Source organism: Aspergillus flavus, chromosome 7 (assembly GCF_009017415.1).
Source record: "Aspergillus flavus chromosome 7, complete sequence".
Lineage (NCBI taxonomy): Eukaryota > Fungi > Ascomycota > Eurotiomycetes > Eurotiales > Aspergillaceae > Aspergillus > Aspergillus flavus.
This window is the reverse complement of record NC_092404.1, coordinates 1,808,066-1,821,621: the sequence shown is the minus strand read 5'-3', so window position 1 is coordinate 1,821,621 and position 13,556 is coordinate 1,808,066. Positions and strand designations below refer to the sequence as shown.

The 13,556-nt window shown below is 46.2% G+C and overlaps 8 protein-coding genes across 8 annotated transcripts; 4 read left to right on the top strand and 4 right to left on the bottom strand.

Annotated features, from left to right (window-relative positions):
• Positions 1-68: 68 nt before the first annotated feature.
• F9C07_1868062 (snare protein) lies at positions 69-2,026 on the bottom strand. Its single transcript, XM_041294764.2, has 3 exons — positions 1,284-2,026; positions 420-1,174; positions 69-343 (listed from the first exon to the last, which is right to left on the bottom strand). The coding sequence occupies exons 1-3, from the start codon at positions 1,404-1,406 to the stop codon at positions 103-105; spliced, it is 1,119 nt and encodes a 372-aa protein (XP_041150374.1). The 5' UTR covers positions 1,407-2,026; the 3' UTR covers positions 69-102.
• A 766-nt stretch (positions 2,027-2,792) lies between these two features.
• F9C07_1867994 (uncharacterized protein) lies at positions 2,793-5,366 on the top strand. Its single transcript, XM_041287224.2, has 4 exons — positions 2,793-2,933; positions 2,997-3,471; positions 3,535-4,022; positions 4,094-5,366. The coding sequence occupies exons 2-4, from the start codon at positions 3,229-3,231 to the stop codon at positions 4,302-4,304; spliced, it is 942 nt and encodes a 313-aa protein (XP_041150373.1). The 5' UTR covers positions 2,793-2,933; positions 2,997-3,228; the 3' UTR covers positions 4,305-5,366.
• On the top strand, positions 4,338-4,700 carry F9C07_5827 (uncharacterized protein; the record flags this gene model as incomplete). Its single annotated transcript, XM_071511402.1, has 1 exon — positions 4,338-4,700. The coding sequence occupies one exon, from the start codon at positions 4,338-4,340 to the stop codon at positions 4,698-4,700; it is 363 nt and encodes a 120-aa protein (XP_071367016.1).
• An 854-nt stretch (positions 5,367-6,220) lies between the features above and the next one.
• Positions 6,221-6,843, bottom strand: F9C07_2200969 (kinesin; the record flags this gene model as incomplete). Its single annotated transcript, XM_041287219.2, has 2 exons — positions 6,221-6,245; positions 6,485-6,843. 2 exons carry the CDS (start codon positions 6,841-6,843, stop codon positions 6,221-6,223), a joined length of 384 nt encoding a protein of 127 aa, XP_041150372.2.
• Positions 6,844-7,609: 766 nt separating this feature from the next.
• Positions 7,610-8,406, bottom strand: F9C07_5826 (uncharacterized protein; the record flags this gene model as incomplete). The annotated part of the gene is made up of 2 exons (XM_071511401.1): positions 7,610-8,141; positions 8,195-8,406. 2 exons carry the CDS (start codon positions 8,404-8,406, stop codon positions 7,610-7,612), a joined length of 744 nt encoding a protein of 247 aa, XP_071367015.1.
• A 759-nt stretch (positions 8,407-9,165) lies between these two features.
• On the top strand, positions 9,166-9,607 carry F9C07_5825 (uncharacterized protein; the record flags this gene model as incomplete). The annotated part of the gene is made up of 3 exons (XM_071511400.1): positions 9,166-9,181; positions 9,246-9,407; positions 9,441-9,607. The coding sequence occupies 3 exons, from the start codon at positions 9,166-9,168 to the stop codon at positions 9,605-9,607; spliced, it is 345 nt and encodes a 114-aa protein (XP_071367014.1).
• Positions 9,608-10,419: 812 nt separating this feature from the next.
• Positions 10,420-12,362, bottom strand: F9C07_2280980 (pectate lyase precursor). Its single transcript, XM_041294763.2, has 4 exons — positions 11,800-12,362; positions 11,356-11,750; positions 11,056-11,300; positions 10,420-11,005 (listed from the first exon to the last, which is right to left on the bottom strand). The coding sequence occupies exons 2-4, from the start codon at positions 11,660-11,662 to the stop codon at positions 10,577-10,579; spliced, it is 981 nt and encodes a 326-aa protein (XP_041150369.1). The 5' UTR covers positions 11,663-11,750; positions 11,800-12,362; the 3' UTR covers positions 10,420-10,576.
• A 302-nt stretch (positions 12,363-12,664) lies between these two features.
• F9C07_2229674 (uncharacterized protein) lies at positions 12,665-13,469 on the top strand (the record flags this gene model as incomplete). Its single annotated transcript, XM_041294748.2, has 4 exons — positions 12,665-12,754; positions 12,809-12,866; positions 12,920-13,261; positions 13,330-13,469. The coding sequence occupies 4 exons, from the start codon at positions 12,665-12,667 to the stop codon at positions 13,467-13,469; spliced, it is 630 nt and encodes a 209-aa protein (XP_041150368.2).
• Positions 13,470-13,556: the final 87 nt, after the last annotated feature.

The following is a 13,556-nucleotide window of genomic DNA, read 5'->3' as shown; positions in this document are numbered from 1 at the left end:
CTGCATCACTCATGAGAATTAATAATGTAGTATAATAAGTACAGTATGGAATATTACACCCCGTCGTGCAACTATCTCCATCCCCACATCCTAGATTAGAATCTAGAAGATCAGATCCCAAACAATCAACGAGGTACACAACCCAACCGTGCCCCAGAACACTGCCTGCGCCGCACTCCGTCGCTCACTCGCCCTCTTCAACTCCTTATTTCCGCGCCCGATATTCGTCTGCGTCGACTCCGCATCCGTGACGAGTTGAGAAATATACTCCTCCTGCGTAGAAAGATGCGACACCAGCGTCTGCTGCAACGACGAGATCTCCAAAAGCGACTTCTCCGCATTCCTGCCGAACATTAGCTCAGTCCCATAAACCAACACCTTTAAACACAAGACCGCTGTCGAGGGATGGAGAAACATACTGGACCTTACTCAAGGTATCCTCATAATACCTAACCATGGCATCATTCTCCGCCTCAAAGAGCTGCAACTGCTCCGCCGACAACTCCTCCTCAATAGCCCTGACCTCACTCTCATCCATCCCAGCACCCTTCAAACCCACCGTGTCATCCACCGCAAACCCACTCCCAGAACCAACACCACCAGTACCCCCACCAGCAGCGGTACCACGAGCACTCAACCCCCCAGACCCCCCCTTAAAAAGCACACTCCTCTCCCTCTCAGTAACCCTCTCAATCCTCCTCTCCACTAACCCTCTCTGCAAAGAAACCACATCCTCCAACCCCCTCCGCAAAAACCAAACCACACTCCCCCTCACAACCTGCATAACCCTCACCCCCTCTTCCTCCCGAACCTGCTCCTCGCTCTTCCCCTCCTCACTCTCCCCATCACCAAGCGCCCCAGACCCCGAAGCCCATTTCGCAAGCACCCGCCCCGCGACCGACCGCCCGTATTTCTTCCGCAGGATACTCGTCGCCGTTTCGTGGCGGAGCGTCTCGGCGCTGGATAGTGTTGAGATGGAGTTGCTTAGATCGTGGAGGACGAGAGAGGTGGAGGTGTCGATTTGGTCGCGGTCGGAGTCGCTTAGTGGGGACGCTGCTGCTGCTTCTTCTCCAGACTTTGGGGATGACGGCTTGTGACGCGGGGGTTTGGTTAGGGAGAGGTATTGGGGACGGATTTTTTGGAGGTAAGTTGTTAGGGAGGTTATGTGTTTGTTCTGTTGTGTTGTGGACTTGTTAGTTGGGTTCTTGAGTTGGTTTGGGAATTGCATTTGAGATTGATTGGAATTGGATAGATTGGATTGAATCCGAGGAGAAAATACATACAATCCGGTAAGCTTCCTTAAGGAATTCATCAGCCGGTGAGGTTTTATTATAAGTTTTGATTGGGATAGGCGGGGATTGGCGTTCTAAGAGGATGGCGTTGAGGGTTGGTGTTAGATCGGTCATTTTTCTCTTTCCCTTTTTCTCCCTCTTCTCTTTGTTTTTGGATTTTCTTTTCTTTTTGGGTCGGGGTTTTGGTGAGGTGGGTGTCGTTTTGTGGTCTGAGCCGAATGATTATGGAGTCGGAGTTGGAGATGTTGTTGTATGTAGATAGCTGGCCGTTATCAGGTCCCGTGATTTCGGTGCTAAGTGTTGAAGCCGTCTACTGTATCGGAGTAGCCCTAGTTCCTCCGGAGTAGAGTAGTTCTTCGACATTGCAGGATGCAAAAGTCTTTATTACACTTCAACTACTTAGATTCATTATCCCATAGCATCAGTGGTTATACTCTGGCTCGATATTTTATTTTCTATTTCTTTTCCCTTTTTTGGTCTTCCCGTTTCTTTGCCTCTCTTTCTTTCTCATAGGGATAAGTTATAACCAAGGCCGTCTTTTACGGCCAAGCTCCGAGATGATTGAAGGAATATGTATTATAACTTGACAGAGTTGATATCTGACCATTTGCAGGATCAAAGATGTTTTTACTAACTCTAAAATTCATCATAATTATAGTTACAGCTATCTTTCAAGGTCATTGGAGCATCTAGAATCTAGAGTTTCCGTAAGAAGCAGGACTTCCCGGACGGTGTACTTATCCCAGAGAACAAGCTTGTATACATCCTTGACACCGAGGTCCTAAATCAACCTCTTCGGGGTTCGTAATACAAGAATTCGTACCCGGCCAAATTGGTCAAAATAGAATAGACCTTGGGAGCCGATGCTATTCAGCACTAAATATATCAATGCTATTGTGGATCTCTGGAAGCTCCAAAGAGGTATTGGTACGAATACCTTTCTGAATCCCCGGGGATATGCTGTTTCTGCATTGATGACTGCCTGACTAACATTGGCAGAGCAAATACAGCAGTCCCTTTGTATAGAGAACTTTAGGAAATTCAGCTCCGCCAGACCCTTCCAATCATTGCCGATCTGTATACTTAATTTGATTACAGTGGAAGTATAGGAATCTAAACTCAGATGGTAAAAGCACGGTGCTAATAGACTTAATCTTTAAAGCTTTCCTTGGTTCAACCACTGACATAATATTCCGTTTAATTTAAAAAGCTGTACTATGGAAAGTAATTATTGAACTATGGTATAAGTGCGTGGCAGCCGTGGCTTTATGTAAACGCCAATCTTTCGGTAAAAAAATCGTCGGTTGACCATAAGCTAGATTTAGTCCAGGGTAGGTATTTCTCGGTATGGTAATAGTAGTATGAATGTACTCCGTAAAAAACAGGCTCTTAACAAGGTCATTACAGGAATTCTGACCCCAGATCTGCTTGGTGGATCTGCGTCATTGGTCACGTTGACGAGCGCGGAGTTGTGGAGTGCGATGTTTTTAATCAATCAACCTTGCCATCAGAAGATGGGGTTCTACTTTGGTTTATCCTCATCCTCATTCGCCGAATTGGATTACTAGCATATTCTATCTCGGCTTGCTCCGACAGCAAGAGGTCAAGTTTTGCGTAACCTTGGAAGAAATCAGTACAAAGGTCCGTGTCCAATAAGACCATATTAGCATGATCTCTTTAAACTTACTGATTGAAATAAACAAGTTGTTCCCCCTCGCCGCCTGTTGCCCTGGATTTGAATTTCACACCTTGCGCAGAGGCTACGATCCCGAATCACCGAGACCAACTAACAGAGAATATATCATTAGAAACGAGGATTATTTGAACCGTCGTACGAAAGTTTACAAATTTGGCCTTCGAAGTCATTCATGGCTTCGTAAATACATGGGGCACTGAAGGGAATTCTCGGGATCAGGTTAACCCTTGTCTCGTGAGGATGGGTACCAGCACTCCTTATTTCGAGTTGAGCTGGTCGATTTCAAGCACCATCGGCATATTCGCACTGATAGCGTGCCTACTGGTCGCCAATCTCACGCGTCTCTCACCTCTGTTAGCCGTGCCTCTGGTCGTCTCGACAGCATGTGCTTTAGCAAACGGACTCTGTTACTATGCCTTTTATTCGAACTATGCATTAAAAAATCGAGTGGCAGCGGGCGTTTTCGCCGATTTCTTTTGGTTGGTAAGGACCGCTTTCCTTACGACGCGAAGTTGTTACTAACTGAAGACATAATGGCAAACGTAGGTGCAGGAGGCAGGTCTTTCGTTTTACAGCTACCAAATCCTTGTCCGGGCTTTGCAAAATTGGAGCAGAATGATTTACCTACTTATCTTTTGGATCCTGATGGCAGCTATTGTTGGAATCCGGGTTGCGATTATGACGAGCCGCGCACAAGGCTTGCTGCACGGGTCGGACACGTTACAGTACCTCGTTGCTCACCTACATATGGGCTACTTCATTGCTATTGCACTCCTCGAGATATTAAGCTCAGGCCTGTTGATCAAGTTGTTTCGTGACACACACCGTTCCACGTTGGAATTTATGTCGACTAGCAACATTCTTCAACAGCTGATACGGACTACTGAAATGCGTTTGGCCACTCTGGCATTGATTGGGACTGGTCGATCCATAACTTATTCATTTCAAACGGCTTCTCAGGAAGTAACATCACTCGCAGGCCAGTTCGATCGGTTTCTGTACACCATGGAGTGTCTCTTTCCTTTTATTATGTTGTATGTCCACATTAATCTTCCACGGGGCTCCCAATGTTTTTCATCTGAGCTGACACTTTTTCCTCAATCAGGATCGATATCCTGGCATCTAAGATTCACAGGGATTGTGGCCTCAGTGATGTCCAACGAACTCATGACGAGCGGATGACATCTGACCTTACAACACGGCGATGTAATTGCCAAAAACCATCTGCAAAGCCATCAGCCGACTCCTTACGACGGGCAAACTCGGCCGAATCGAGCCCTAGAGAAATGACGGCGCGAATCAATGAAATGGGCTAGACGCTTTGGTGGGGGATGCGCGCGATATAACCAATGCGATATAGCTACAGCACATATGGCCACGATACCTGCTCTCGGAAATCTGCTACACCTAGGGGTGGGCCTAGCGTGTCCACATGGACGCAATATGAGTTGGGGATTCTGGCACAGGAGGTGTCCGATACGCTGGTCGGAGGGATGAGCCGACAAGTGTGGCTGTGGCTGGAGACAGCTTTGCGTGACCCGCAAACTGATGGGTGTTTTATACACCTCTTCCTGGAACTTATAAGACAACCGTCAACAGTGCAGTGCTCTTTCCACTACGTCAACGGAGGGAGCCTAAAGCAGATGTTACAGGGCCTTAAGAAAGTATTATGGTCGACGTATGCAAATCAGGTCTCCGCGGTTGCGAAATAAACCAGGCTGGAAATTCTCCCACAAATCATCCTTTCTCGCACCTGTCTACAAGGATTCTGTAAAAGTGACGGCATTTATCGATACAATACTCATATGAGGAGTTTCTAAATTGTTAGCGACTACACTAATCGGGATATTCTCCGGCGGCAAAGTTTTGGGAACATCTACATCCAAACCATGCAATGTAGGTAAATCGGACTCGAATGTAAAAAGACGCAAAGTTCCAATGGGACTTTGAAGCTCTCCAGGTTCAAAAATTACGTGACTTACTTTCTAAGTATATATTCACAACTTCAGAATCTAAATCGCATATCATTTGCATGGAAATAGATCTCTCGGTAGTAATGGCTAGTAATCTGTAGGCGAATGAGATCGGGAACCAATCTTAATTGCAGCAGTTCCCCACTGGAGTTTTACTCTTATTTGACACAAATTCTCAAATTACCCATTTGTATCCGACTGTATTTGATACAGCCATCGATAGATCCGAGGATGATACATTACATATAAAGCGTGGCTCTTGCAAAAGCAGGCCGATGAAATCCTCACAACACTATCGACTATCTTCGGAACTCGATTAAAGCAAATACGTTCATGAGAATAAGGGGCCAGTTTCTCGTTGTGCCATCTGCCCTCGGAGCTTATAGACAACACATACACCCTTGGTCTGGGTAGTGGATATACTACCTTGTCTACTTCCAGCTTCAACGTCAAATCAATCAAAGATTCTCAAATCTTTGCCTCCTTAAGCAAGCCGAAGAGACATTAGATTTCCTCCCCTTTAGCGACATTTCGTACCGGCCAGGCAACGGGCAACATCACAGCTATCCAAAAGCATAAAGTCATGAAATGGACTATGAAAGCTAGAAATGAATACGTACAGAGCTAATGTTTCCTAACATAAATCACGGTATACGCTTGCAAATAGAACTCACCAAACTCATGGGTTTACGGCTTCAGCCCACTGATTGGGTATAGATTTAGATCTTGGATCCACGGTTCTCTAACGGGTACTATAGATTTAAAAAAAAATATATAGAGAGAGAGAATCTTGTAAACTATATTCTTCATATAGAAGGATCCGCTATATCTCTGGAATACCATCCCTCAATCTTCCCGTCGATGGTGAGCCCGATGTCAGTAATTCTAATGCTCACATTATTCACCGTCCAAGAAGGGTTCATTGCCTAAGGGAAGTTCAAAATAGAACCCTAGTGCTGGCGATACTTCCATGCCAAAGGGTAAAGTGCAAAGAGGGATTGCAGGACTATGTATCTCACTTCGCTGCTCATGTCCACTCTCCATGTCACAATCAAGCCCACACAGCGTTATATGTTCGACGAAGAGTCGTTAACAAAACCGAAATCCCTACCACTCTCCCAGCCGGGACAAAGGATAAATCCGTAGACCTCCTGATGGGTATCATTGAAGTTATTGAAGTTGTCCAATTTGACCAAAAGGTGCACATTTATCAGATCTTCATACAATTACTTCTTTTGACAGGAATCTGGTACGTCTGATTAATAACCACCTAAGCTCCATTCCCTGTTTCCATGAGGCCGTTATACAGGTTTTCCCAAGTACAAGATAAATCCTCGTGATCTCAGTAAATTCCCTCGGTAATCAATTGGGGCAAGACCGGGACAAGAACGTGGAATCGAGCTCGCCCAACCCAGTGGTCAGATACTAGATCAGACAGTGCCTTCAAGAGAATCGGCGGTGGTTTGTTCAATACGCCTGTGCGTTCGACCTTGCCCGAAAGGATTGTTTTGCCATAGTCATACTGTACCACTCCCGGTAGAGTTCCTGTTGGCTTGCTCACAACAACATCGCCAAGTCGAATATCTGCTGAGGGCGATGGAACTCCGCCCCCAATGCCTACCATGAGTCCAAAGCGGATCGATGGAACTGTCGAGAGCATCTGCTCAGCCACTGCTCCTGCGGCGTTGGTTCCGTAGACTCCATATGGGAGATATGTCAAGATGATATTATGGCCCCTAATTCCACCAAAGGTATAGCTGTTTCTATCATGCCCCGGTTGTGACAGCTTTGGATGGACTTTGTCGAGAACCACTTTTGCAGCGGCCAGCTCCAGAGGCAATGCGGATATCCATCCGATTGTGTAATCATCGTGGGATAGCATTGTTGATGTCCAAGTTGTGTGGCATTCTTTTTCACGGAGACCCTCCTGGTTTATTGGAAGGAATCAGATTAAATGCTGTGGCTCAGCGTAAGGCTGCACGAGAAAAGGAGACGCGGCTGTGCAAACGCCGCTAATATATCATATGCATGGCCTAGTCCCGTGTCGATCATACTTACCACCTAAGTTTATGATTTTAACCCAACAGTACTTTGCCATTGTTTAACTCTTTAGGTACTGTGGTCCCTGAAACTTAGGGATCACTACCGCTAAGTTTACGCACCGGCATCCCTAAGCCTAGAATACGCTACTACTACTACTACTACTATTAATTTGAGGTGCCGTGATCCCCTCGATATATTCTTCTTACGACTAGTCCTATATAAAACCCTTGATTTTAAAAAATGATTAATTTACTATAGGATATACTGAATAGTATTTATGATAAGCGCTACTAGAAAACTGCGTGGCTTAAATGTAAACGCTGAGGTTTCGGTGAAAAGTCGCTATTGTTCAGAACCTCGATTTAGTCTGCCGTAACAGATAGAAAGTGGCATAATTAGGTGGATCTCAAAGTTTCTAATTTCTTATCATTTTTTTTAATAATCTTATTGTACAAGTTTGATAAACAGATCCGGCCTGTATCAGACACAAGTTATGGTGGAGTCAGAGCATCAGATAATCCCCGGAAAGATAGTAGGATATCTCGCCATCATTCTTGAGAACGATTATGCGAGTTGAAGGACCAACCCTTCTTTGATCTTTTTGATCATGTCTGCAGAAATGGGATCCTCCTTGGTGAAACTTGCTTTTTTCCGCTCTGCACTAGAATAGGTGGTGATGTCGAGACAGTCACCACCGATGGCTGTCCTAGAACGGCCACCGTAGGGGGCAACTGCGTTTCTTTTGTATGCCTTGAAAGCCGTGCCCCATTTCCAGGGGTCTTTTTGGGCGGTGGGGAGTTCGACGTTCTCCTGTTCTGAAATTCTTCACCCTCGGCGATTATCTCGTCGATATTGGACGGTCCGCGCAGGGAGATATTGCCTTTGCTGGCATAGGTGAGCAGATAGGGGATGAAATCCTGTCCGTGATACGACTTCGCTTTCGACTTCTTAATGTTAATGAAACCATCAGACCGCAAAGTGTTGGCTTCACCGGCGATCAACCCCATTATCAAACCAATATTGTGGACATCTGAGTGTGCCTCCAATTGGCCTTCCTTCTCGAGCTCGGCGAGCAGGGTGAGGAACATCTGTTCAAGCAGGATTGTGGTTTCTCGAAAAAGATCCCCATCATCAATCCTATGTGGATAAATTAGTACGCACCTTCAACCAAAGATAATGGATGAACTTACATCACCATAGGTGAAAGAAAGTCACCACTAAGCAGCCAGGCTAGGGCTTCAATCACGGCCCACTGCTGCTGCCATTTGCCTGAGGCTTCGTCGAAATCGAGCATCATATTCTGTACGACTTCAATCGCACCGTAGGCGGAGTGGTCGTTGAAAGTGTACATCGAAAAGTTATCCGGGTCTCGCAAATCTAACATGATACGATACGTGATCATTTTGTCTAATCCAGCTCTAGAGAAAACCCAGGGGTGATTAGGATAGTCGGCCGCAGGCTTGAAACACCGACAGGTTTCGCCCCCGTCACACTCGGGCTCGTTGTTGTCTTCGTCTTCGGCGTCTTCGTCTTGTCAGTCTAAAAGCATGATGACTTGTGTATACAAAGTTCCATACCTTGTCATCTGCGTTCGTACCCCCCATCTACATCCCCCCTGCTATCTACATATGGTTGACGTGCAGTAATTGATATCCAGCGTCTGTTGCGGATCGTGTATCGGTTATAAATCCACCCATTGACTAAATATCACAGCGTGAGCATGAGAAAGCTCCTACACGCTATCCCGAAATCGGTAGCAACTATACCATAACAGGCAGACGCGCGGTTCAATGATCGTGGATTAAACTTGGAACTTATAAGAGCCGTCCGGATTCTGGCGCCCCGTCAGCCCCGCTAATCGTCACAACAAGATACCCGAAGAAGCAAAAATGATATCAGCATCACCGACTACAGGGACAAAAGGACAGATCTTTACAGCGTCATATCAATTGCTGTCACTTTAAACCCATTATCGAAACATGATGTCATCTAATACTGAAGAGTTGATTTTGAATCGTACTTGGGGCAATGGCAACTATAAAAAGGCTTTACTATCCCATCCGAGCCCTAAGTATATATCTTTAAGGTCACTCTATCACCTCGTTTAATAGCAACAACAACAAGCAGGTTCTCTGAACAACAACAGCAGCAGCAGCAAATCATGGGCTGGTTTAGCGGTATCATATATCTCTCCTTCTTTACACATTTACTTTTTTCCATCGCAGGCACTAACTGCATTAGATGACTCGGACCAGGCAGATGCCTACAACCAAGTCACCCATTCACCCCATAAAGCCGAACTCTCTCACGAACTCCTCGGCGCTGCCGCAGCATACGAGGCGCAGAAAGCATACGAAAAGCATTGCTCTGAGAATGGTACCGTGGACTCCTACGCTCTCAATGGTAAAGGTCATATGGATTAACCACCGGATGCAGGAAAACCCGATTCCCATGCGGAAGCTAAGGAGCTTATGGCCGGGTTTGCGGGGGCGTTTCTTGATAGAGTAATAGAAACGAAAGGCCTAGACTACATTGACAAGAAGAAGGCAGGACACGAGGCCCAGAACCACCTTGATGAGCTCGTGGCGGACGATAACTATTAGTTGGATTATGTTTAGATATGAGACCTGAATTTGAATAGACCTTGATGGACTTGATATTTCGCGATTAGTTTCCCATTCTATGGCTAAGCCTGAAGATTGTAGGGCTTGTAAGATTATACCAGAGACAATGATTGACGGGAGCCCTAAGGAAAAAGGGTCACGGAGCTCGTAAAACTCAGCAGAGTAGTTGGCTATTAGTATAGTATGTTTGCATAATAGAACTAAAATGACAGATAATTTGAGACGGGCTTGCTGGTCGGGTCGACCGCGATGCCTACAACCGTGTCCTCATTTATACTTGCATACAACCAGAACGTGATGCTACGGGTCCCATATTGAGAATACCGTTCACTTTTTATTTTTTCAAGTAAATCGTCGTTTCAGGACATTTTCTCGATATGTATCCACTTTCTTCAGAAATCGACATTTCGAATTAGAACACTATAGAAGTATAGAGCAGGTATATATCGATATATACTCAAGATAAGCATAGTTATATTTTATTGGATCAGTATACAACACAAGTCGCGAGGAATTACTGCTTCAAGTATGGATACTCATCAAGCGATTGACTCCTTCCAGCTATACTTGAAGATGACTGAGTATATAGCCCGGTATCTTTGCTAAGCGAGGTCATACTCGGGGTACATGGAGTTCGTCTAACTATGTTACCCTCCGGAACATTCATAATGCAACTTTCTATAGCTTAGGGTTGTGATAAACAGTACAATCGAAAGAATTAACCATCCAAGTAGGTACTATCACGACACTTGTACCAAAGACACAGCACATAGCGAATCGTTATTTTAACTACTATGCTAGTCGAGCTCATAGCATGTAATATAATATGATTCGATTTAACACTAACACGTACATTGAAACACTACTAGCGCTTCGCGAAGAGAAAAACAAAAGATCAGGTTAATGAGGCTGCGAAGGCTTTCATAGGGCAGAAGGCAGGATGCGAAATTACAACTTCTGGCCTGCAGTCTCTGGGATGGTGGCAGCAATTTGGGCGGAGCCAAGCGCTTCGATGGCATCGTATGGCAGAGACGAAGCAGTCAGCGTGCCTTCGGGAACCGAGTTAGTAGAGCCACCCAAGTCGACATCATCAACAACGGCGTAGCCAGTGTAGTCAGAGTCAGCGAAGAAAATGGCCTCGTCGGGGCAGTTCGAGAATGCGGAGCTCTGAATCAATACTTGAGCATCCATGCGGCAGTTGACGCCCGTTCCGAGCAGGCTGTCCCAGTAGTTGTTGATGATGTGGACCGTGCCAAAGCGGATCGACGGGGCACGGCTGTTGATGTTATACCAGTAGTTGTTGGCATACGTGATATGGAGATGACCCGTGTCCTCGTCCGCGTTGCTGTCTGAATGTCCAACCAGAGAGGCTTTCCACTGAACGAACCGTTAATGAATATCCAGTGCCTGGATGAATCAAGACTTACGTGGTCGTGAAGGTAGGTGTTAGAAACGGTAACCCATTCAGCAGCGTGAGTGATGTCCAGAAGGCCATCCAAGTCGTCCTTGCCGGCGCTGAGATCTCCCGAGAGATCGCAGTGGTCAACCCATACGTTGGTGGACTCGTCAATGCCGATAGCGTCGCCATTATCGGCAAGGACCTGGCCGATTTTGAGGTTACGCATGATGACATTGCTGACCTGGCGGATATAGAATCCGACGCCGGTTATGGCTTAAGAATCGTTAGTGGAAACTCGCGCCGGGGGAAGTTCAAGGAGAATACGCACAGCTGCCAGTTTCTCCGTAGATGGTTTTGTCCGAAGCAACACGGATCTTGGCACTGCCTTCGATGTTACCAGAGACGATAATCGTCAATGGAGTCTCGCTTTCGGCAGCCTCAGTCAAGCTAGCGAGGTCGGTGACCGTGACAGTGTCACCAGCAGCACCACCGGTGGTGCCGCCGTTCTGGGTGCAGTACCCGATGGAGCAGCCCTCTGTAGCCTGGCGACGTGCGAGCTCGTTGCGGCTGTTCAGGACCTTCGTAGGGGAGGCAATGGCAATGGTTGCCAACGTCAAGATGGCAGTAACTCGCATCTTGGCCGATATAAAATGAGAATATCACCGGTAACTAGAGTTAAGCAAGGAATCAAAGTCAAATGAAGCTATCTTTAGCTCTTGGGAACTGTGAATTGTTAGAAGAAAATGCTCTCATCGGCTGCAAGATCACATACCTTTTATATGCAAACTTGGACAATAATTTGGCGTTTTCTCCATACTTCGTAAAAGGCCAAATGCTCTCCATGAACCTGCCTCCATACACAAACTGTGAAAGTGCTCCCTTGAGCCAAGCAATCTATACCATATTTCCCCTCCAATGGCAGGAAGCCGGGAATGACGATCACGGCATTTGGAGTCCAACTTCCGGATTCACCACGGAGCGCAACATGAGAACTTTGAAGAGCAATTGGAATTGACAGCTATATATTAAATACTGGATGAGAATAGAAGATCAGCACATGTACCACACATATCATACTATGGTTGCCGGCGCGGGCCGTGCTCCGGGGTGGGCAGGACGACGTCGTTGGAGCAAAAAAGCATTTCCGTAGTGTTTCATGCAATTCCTGCAATAACAAACTGCTAGACATTGCAATAGAAAAGGTCGAAGTAATCTAATGAGCCAAGAAAATTAGTGTTACCACTTTATGGAAGCAGAGATTAAATTGGTCACTGGTTGTGTCGCGGGTTAAAAGCATGCCCTCAATCTATGGGATTGATATCCATGATCACCTGATTTCTTCGACTTCAAGTCCCCAAAAGTGAATGGATTTTCAGACCACTACGAGGACGAGTAGTATATACCGTACGTGATATGATTCGCGGGTAAACATTATTTCGTGGAAGAAATGTAGCTATATATTTCATCCACGAAATAATGTCTACCAGTCTTAGCGTTACAATCTGGTGTCTCCGCTCTATCCTAGTGAATGCGAGCCCTATAAGTATGGAATTAAAGATTTGTATAATACCACTTCCCTTCTGACGACACAATACAGTTATATCAATCTGGTACAGTGATCCAGAGCTGACCTGAAGATGATTTCCCCCGTAACGAAACTTGCTCTGCTCGCTGTTATATCAGGCGTCTGCGGGCACGCCGTTGTGGAGGATCCCCCTCCTCGCAAGGTGCGTAATTCCGCCATCTTGATTCCACTAAAAATGCTAAAACATATGCAATAGACGGGTCCAGCTCATGAAGCTGCATGTGGTTCAGCTGTCGTGGATGTCCTCGAAAGTGGTTAGTGTATTCCAGATCATCTACAGGAAGGGGATGGTGACAGGCAGCATCAGACATCGCCGGCCCTATAGAGAACGCTGTACAGGAAACCGACGCCGACTACAAGTGCAATGCCTTCCTTTGCAGAGGATATCAGTTCGAAGACAATACCGATAATGTCCAGGTTCTCAAGGCTGGCGAAGTTCTCTACTTCCACATCAACTTGATTGCCGGTCACCATCCCGGTTACGCTGTAAGCTCCTGCCCTCTCCTAGCTCTGCTTTTGAAGTTCAATGGCTTATACTCAAGGAAGAACGTATCGATCGTCAACACGGCCACAAACGAGATCATTGGCGAGCCGCTCCGCTCATGGGATAACTGGCCAGACCATCTCTCAGGCCCACCTCGTGACGATAGTACGTACTAATATGCCCTCACATACCAGATTCCTACTAACCTATTCACCCTGTGTCTATCGGAATAGTTGACTACAATGTGACCATTCCGGACTCTCTCGGTTCAACGTGTAGCCAGGCCGGCAATTGCGTGATACAGTGGTATTGGTATGCCAGCGGGAACGAGCAAACTTATGAAAGTTGCCATGACTTCTACGTTGAGTCCTAGGACATCACTTACGGCTGTATACAGTGGCTGCTTCATTGTTGGATGGAAAGGAAGAATAGCCTTTTTCCTCGCTTGTCCATAGCTCAG